Source organism: Gastrolobium bilobum, unplaced genomic scaffold, assembly GCF_033153095.1.
Source record: "Gastrolobium bilobum isolate Gb01-03AN ecotype WA unplaced genomic scaffold, APGP_CSIRO_Gbil_v1 utg79114, whole genome shotgun sequence".
Taxonomy (NCBI): Eukaryota; Viridiplantae; Streptophyta; class Magnoliopsida; order Fabales; family Fabaceae; genus Gastrolobium; species Gastrolobium bilobum.
This window is the reverse complement of record NW_026895202.1, coordinates 17,437-24,286: the sequence shown is the minus strand read 5'-3', so window position 1 is coordinate 24,286 and position 6,850 is coordinate 17,437. Positions and strand designations below refer to the sequence as shown.

Genomic DNA, 6,850 nt, shown 5'->3' with positions numbered 1-6,850 from the left:
ATAAAGAAAGAGATAGACATAAAAATTTCAAATAACCAAATCCTATAAAATTTTAACATAAGAGAATTCATTCATAGTAAAAAGTGTTATATAGGGATAAGAAGGAGAAGCTATTGATATGGTAGATGACTACATGTGGTATCATCCTCAAAGTCATCGCTCGATAAAAAATGTGTCACATGATTTAATTCACTTAGTCATACATGCTAACTATGCATGATCAATCTTGCATGTTAGCCATATGTTTCTTCATAGATTGAATTTTCTTTTATACACTCCCAAAAGTAATAAAATAGTAACCCACGTAAAATTTCTCATAAAAAGACAAAAGAGTAAAACAGCTTTGTTTAATTTTATCAGTTAAGTTTTTTAAACTTTTTTTTTTCTTTCCCAAACCATATAATTTTAATTTTTTTTCCAAAAAAGCTTACATATCTAAATACCGTCTAGAATGTAATATCCCGTTACGGAGGGAGAGAGTTGTCTTAATCATGAATGTTATGTCTAAAATCCGTAATGAAATTCTCCAATGACTGGTAAATGATTATCCGAGAAACCAACAGACATGTGGAAACACGTTGGCTGTAGTACGTAGCAGCTGATCTCTAGGCTGGACCGGATCTAGACCGACATTAAACCGGCCATGTTGCACGGAGAGGCTAGCATTGTTTGGTCACTCATTTCATCAATTGGCATTATTTAAGAGTTAGCGTCAGTACTCCTTTTTTTGTCATTTTGCATGCAGCTAGCTGGGAGCCACCACGAGACCAATTTGCATTCGCGAATTTTACACAGAGATTGGATAAAGGAATAAAGGGTTATATTTATATCATTTTATACGAGAGAAATAATTTTTTTACACACAAAAAATTGGTGGATTTCACTATTTTTTTTTCTCTTCTCTTATCTGTGGATCTCACTTGTAATTTTATTTTACAACATAAGATAATTATTTTTCTACAACATAAGAAAAGTATTTTCCATAAATAAATAAAAAAGTGTCTGAATTAGGTAAGCACTCACGGTCAAGATGACTTTGTTAAGTGCATATTTTTCGGGGTTTTTTTTTTTAAGCTTTTCTTCTTATTACAAGTAGAAATTATTTCAAACGAATTTTTACAAAATTTTTTTTAATAAAAAGAGGTTTTTTATTATAAAAAAGAAAAAACTAAAAAGTCAAAAATTTCTAAGAATAGTTTTTTTTTGTAAGTTGTATTAACTTTTTTTGAAATGTGTATTTTTTTTTAATGAACAACTTTTAAATAATTCTTAAACTAACAATTTTATAGCTTATAATTTTATTTATAAAGCTCTTTTTTAGTTGTAACTTTTAGCTTAAACAAAAGGGTGAAACATGCTTCTTCCATTAAAAATGGGATACTTGGCTTAATTTTTTTTTTTATCCATACATATAACTCACTTATTGTTTGGTTCTAATTGTTCTGTCCCACTGAATAAATGATGCAATTGGAACACCTTAATAATTTTGAGAGAGAGAGAGAGAATTGGGCCCTCCACATGTTGGACCCGTGGTCTAAGGTGATGTAAGCCTTTGGTCTATATAAGCACGCTAGCATAAGCTCATACCCTGCATTATATGCCAGCTCTACTACTACTGGTTTCTTATCTTACATGATCATTGAATAATAGATAGATATATACCAGTTAACTTAACACTCCCTTTTCTGATATTTCCCCCTGTGTGAATCCCTTCTAAGTCAAGATGACTGAGGGCAAAGTTGTTGAAGCAGGAGTTCCAAAAACTCTTGAGGATTTCGATACTCAAAAGAAGCCCAAGCGAAACAAGTATGCTTTTGCATGTGCTATGTTGGCCTCCATGACTTCCATCTTGCTTGGTTATGGTGAGTTTATTATACTATCACATATAAATAACCATCCCTTCCTCGGTTTCATTTATTGTCCTTTTCCCTTTCTTTCTTTCTGTAGTAAACAGAAAAATTGGAAAAAGAAAGAAAGAACACTGTTTCGTGGGACAAAACATTTTGCATGAATCTTTAGAATAAAGAGAATATGAAAGGAAATTATTTTTATATATATCATGAATTGACAACAATTAAGCATTAATTACACACGCACATCAATATATATTTATTAATTAACTGATGATAAATATACACACCATGTTACAGATATTGGTGTGATGAGTGGAGCAGCCATATACATAAAAAGAGACCTCAAAGTCTCAGACGTGCAAATAGAAATCCTCATGGGAATCATCAACCTCTACTCCCTCATAGGCTCATGCCTCGCCGGCAGAACCTCCGACTGGATCGGTCGCCGTTACACGATTGTTTTCGCCGGTTCAATCTTCTTCGCCGGAGCCATACTCATGGGGTTCTCACCCAACTACTCCTTCCTCATGTTCGGCCGTTTCATCGCCGGCATTGGCATCGGCTACGCCCTCATGATTGCCCCCGTCTACACCGCCGAAGTCTCCCCTGCTTCCTCTCGTGGCTTCCTCACCTCCTTCCCTGAGGTGACCACATAGCATTTAAAATATCTATGAAAATATTATTATTCTAAGGGGGCGTTTGGTACACGGCATTTGGCCGGATTCCCGGGAAACTGAATTTTTCTAAATTTTAAATTTCCGGATATTATGGTAAACTGAATGTAAAAATCATATTTTTGAAAATTGAGATTCCCGGACAAATAAAAATTTCTCCTGTACCAAACGCCCCATAAGAGTTTAACTAGATATAATTTTATCTTGGTGAAAAAAATAATAATATAAATCTCACGTGTGTGTATATATATATGAGTTAGGATCATTTTACAACCAGTGTAAGTTACACTTTTAATTTTGTCCACTGATCCTATTTATATCTAAAGGCTCAATTTTTTTAGTAATGTGAGCCATTGGATACAAGTGGATCAATGGTCAAGATTGAGTGTAAGACTTCTAACTCTTACATCAGTGTAAGAATATCCTGTCCATATATATATATATATATATATATATATAATGAGAATTAATTTTATTGAGAAAATTTTTTTATGCTACATTCACAATACATGAGTGGAGTTCACAAAAAGATAAGAAGACAAAAAAATTAAGATGAGATCCACTCATATATTGTGAGTGTAGGATAAGAAAATTTTCTCAATGTAAAATAAAAAAATATATAATATAATATGTGTGTACCTCACATAATATATAATATACATTGGAGATAAAATTTATTCTCTTAATTTTTTTTTCCTTTATATGAATATATGTATGAATATTATTATTTTGCAGGTTTTCATAAATGGAGGGATATTATTAGGATATATATCGAACTATGCATTTTCGAAGATGGCACTTCACATGGGTTGGCGTATGATGCTCGGAATTGGTGCGGTTCTTTCAGTAATCCTTGGAGTTGGAGTGTTAGCCATGCCTGAATCTCCTCGATGGCTTGTCATGCGGGGTCGTTTAGCAGAGGCAACAAAAGTTCTTAACAAAACCTCAGACTCAAAGGAAGAGGCTCAGTTAAGGTTAAACGACATCAAGCGTGCCGCTGGGATCCCCGAAAGTTGCAACGACGACGTCGTTCAAGTATCCAAGCATAACACTGGCGAGGGTGTATGGAAAGAGCTTTTTCTTTATCCAACGCCCGCGATTCGTCACATCGTAATAGCTGCCCTTGGTATTCACTTCTTTCAACAAGCGTCAGGCATAGACGCTGTCGTTTTGTACAGCCCCACTATCTTCGAAAAGGCTGGGATCAAGAGCGACACCGATAAGCTTCTTGCAACCGTGGCCGTTGGATTCGTTAAGACGATGTTCATCCTGGTGGCTACATTTATGTTGGACCGTGTTGGACGGCGTCCGTTGCTGTTGACGAGTGTTGGTGGAATGGTGCTTTCGCTTCTCACACTTGGTGTGAGCCTCACTATCATTGATCATTCAGAAACGAAGCTAATGTGGGCCGTTGGATTGAGCATAGCAACCGTGTTGTCCTACGTGGCCACGTTCTCGATTGGTGCGGGACCCATCACGTGGGTCTATAGTTCTGAGATCTTCCCGTTGAGGCTGCGAGCACAGGGTGCGGCTGTGGGAGTTGTGGTGAATAGGGTCACGAGTGGGGTCATCTCAATGACTTTTCTGTCCTTATCCAAAGGGATCTCCATTGGTGGGGCTTTCTTTCTTTTCGGAGGTATAGCTGCTACTGGATGGATATTCTTTTATACCATGCTTCCTGAAACACAGGGTAAAACCCTTGAAGATATGGAAGGGTCTTTCGGTAGTTTTAGGGTCAAGGCCAACAACACCCCTAAGGAAGTTGGGGATAGTAATGCCCAAGTTCAATTAGGAACTAATGTCCGAACTTAATTAGAGAAATGTGTATTAAGGGTAATAGGGTATAATAAGTTTTTCAGAGTAGTTTTTCGAGTGAAAACGAGGAACCACGAGCAAAAGTGTCAAGACTTGTGTAAAAAAAAAAAAAAAAAAATTACAATAACTTCTATGAATGATAAAAGAAGAAGAAAGTGTTTTAGAGCTATTTTTTTTCCCCCTGATTTCTTACTGAAGGAGTGATTAGTATCATATTTGAAATGACCTTATGGAATGGGTCATGGATGCAATCTCACTATTGCAGATGGCAAAGTGTTAATTACCATATAAGTCTTTTTTTTAAAAGTGTGTTGGTATTTCTACACTTGAATTTGTATTTTCTTTTTTACATTTACATTTATAAAAAAAAAAAAAAGAACGTTGGTTTTCTCTTTTTCTTTTTCAAAAAACTAAGTATAAAATACAAATCAAGTGTTAGTACTTAGTAATTATATATATATTGGTACTAAGGAGGGAAAATTAATACATCTTAATTTTAGGAGTTAAACCTGACCCGATGGGAAGCTGTAAGGGAAGCTCCACCCCTATGTGTCGGCGTTAGGAGTTAAACCGCACGAGGACCCAGGAGACGGGGAGAGTGAGGGGGAGTCCCACTTGGTCCAAGGGATAAGGTTTTTGTTTGGTTATAACTTTTCCTTTCTCTTTTTATTTTTATTTTTATTGTGTTCGAAAATCTTTGGGGTCTTAAAAAAGTATAGTGGTCCATTTTTCCTTTGGATTTGATGGCATTTGATTACTGCAAGCAGGGTTAGAATGACCTTACATTTCCTTTGATTTTGAAGCCACTTATTCATCTTCTTGGCAGCTTGGGAATTCTTTTTGGTTCTTAAAAAAACCTTGAGATCTGTGTATATTTTTTTTCTTTGGAAAATCGTTATGGGTTTTTATTATTATTACTTTTTATTTTATGGATTCAATAATACCATTTGAAAAGCCTAGGGAGCGTTGTCTATTTATTTATAACAATAATAATAACAAGTGGTCCCTTATCTATTTTATCCATTTCACTCTAATTTATTCGTTTGCCTTGCAAATTTGCCGACATGGGATATGAAGGACTTGAAACTTGTGCGCAACATTGGTGAGATATATAAAATTATTAATATAGCCTCACTCAGCTTTTGAGTAAATTTTTGGGTTGAATTGATTTTTTACATAGTATCAGAGCTTTGCCGCCCCCCACTTTCTCTTGTGGACTTTTTTAGCACAGGTAGGCTGGGCCTGCTGCATCTTCCACTCTTCAAGCTCAATGGGCTCTCGTGTGAGGGAGCGTGTTGAGATATATAGTCCTACATTGGTTGTATGTGCAACTAATGTGGAGTTTATAAGGTCTTGGGCACTCTCACCCTTTATAGCTTTTGGGGTGGTGTATCCCAAGGTTCTTTACATGGTATGAGAGCTTGAGTGACTATAAGGTCACAAGTTCGATACTCACCGCTTCTCACTTTAAAGTGGAATTAAAATAAAAAAAGCACAAAAGGGCCTGTGCAATATCCACGCTTCTAGCCCAAAGGGCTCTCGTGTGAGGGGGCGTGTTGAGATATATAGTCCGACATTAGTTGTATGTGCAACTAATGTGGAGTTTATAAGGCTTTGGGCACTCCCACCATTTGAGTTTGTTTTTAGGGTGATGTATTTCAAGGTTCTTTACATGGTATCAGAGCCTTGTCGTCCCCCACTTTCTCTTGTGGACTTTCTTAGCACAGGTAGGCTGTGCCTGTTGCATCTTCCACTCTTCAAGCCCAATGGGCTCTCGTGTGAGGGGGCGTGTTGAGATATATAGTCCCACATTGGTTGTATGTGCAACTAATGTGAAGTTTATAAGTCCTTGGGCACTCCCACCTTTAGAGCTAGCTTTTTGGGTGGTGTATCCCAAAGTTCTTAACATGGTATCAGCTTAAGTAACCGTAAGGTTGCGAGTTCGAACCTTACCGTCCCCACTTTCAGGTGGAATTAAGAAAAGCACGAGGCAGACAAAAAAAAAGGGCTTGTGCAGCACAAGCCAGACCAATAATAGGCTTGTGCCATATCCACACTTCAAGCCCAAAGGGCTCTTGCGTGAGGGGGTGTGTTAGAGAATATAATATAAATCATTAAAAAGACCCTCACCCAACGCCTTAAGGTTTTGGGTTGAAGTGGTTCTTTACATGGTATCAGAGCCTCGGTGTACCGAGTTCGATCCTCACCGCCTCCCACTTTCTTTCAAGTGGAATTTCTTTCTTCGCACAGATAGGTGAGCATGTACATTGTCCACCCTTCAAGCCCGCTTTTGTGTGAGAAGACGTGTTGAGATATATAAAATCATTAATATAGCCTCACCCAGAAACTTAAGCTTTTAGGTTGAATTGACTTTTTACAAACATGTCCAACGGTGACTAAAGATGAAAATAGCTGGTAATAAAACCAAGACAATGTTTAGTTACATTCCCTAAACCATTAAGACATTTACCTTTATTTAGTTAAACAAATAGGCCTCGTTGTCGTCTC

The 6,850-nt window shown here is 36.9% G+C and overlaps 1 protein-coding gene across 1 annotated transcript; it reads left to right on the top strand.

Annotated features, from left to right (window-relative positions):
- Positions 1–1,609: 1,609 nt before the first annotated feature.
- On the top strand, positions 1,610–5,251 carry LOC133299419 (polyol transporter 5-like). Its single transcript, XM_061498874.1, has 3 exons — positions 1,610–1,862; positions 2,151–2,497; positions 3,263–5,251. The coding sequence occupies exons 1-3, from the start codon at positions 1,724–1,726 to the stop codon at positions 4,337–4,339; spliced, it is 1,563 nt and encodes a 520-aa protein (XP_061354858.1). The 5' UTR covers positions 1,610–1,723; the 3' UTR covers positions 4,340–5,251.
- Positions 5,252–6,850: the final 1,599 nt, after the last annotated feature.

Excerpts from the sequence above, each read along its gene's own strand:
- LOC133299419 (XM_061498874.1), top strand. The coding sequence starts at position 1,724 with ATGACTGAGGGCAAAGTTGTTGAAGCAGGAGTTCCAAAAACTCTTGAG. Across the intron at positions 1,863-2,150 it reads TTCCATCTTGCTTGGTTATG|ATATTGGTGTGATGAGTGGA; the intron begins GTGAGTTTATTA and ends ACCATGTTACAG. Across the intron at positions 2,498-3,262 it reads TCCTCACCTCCTTCCCTGAG|GTTTTCATAAATGGAGGGAT; the intron begins GTGACCACATAG and ends ATTATTTTGCAG.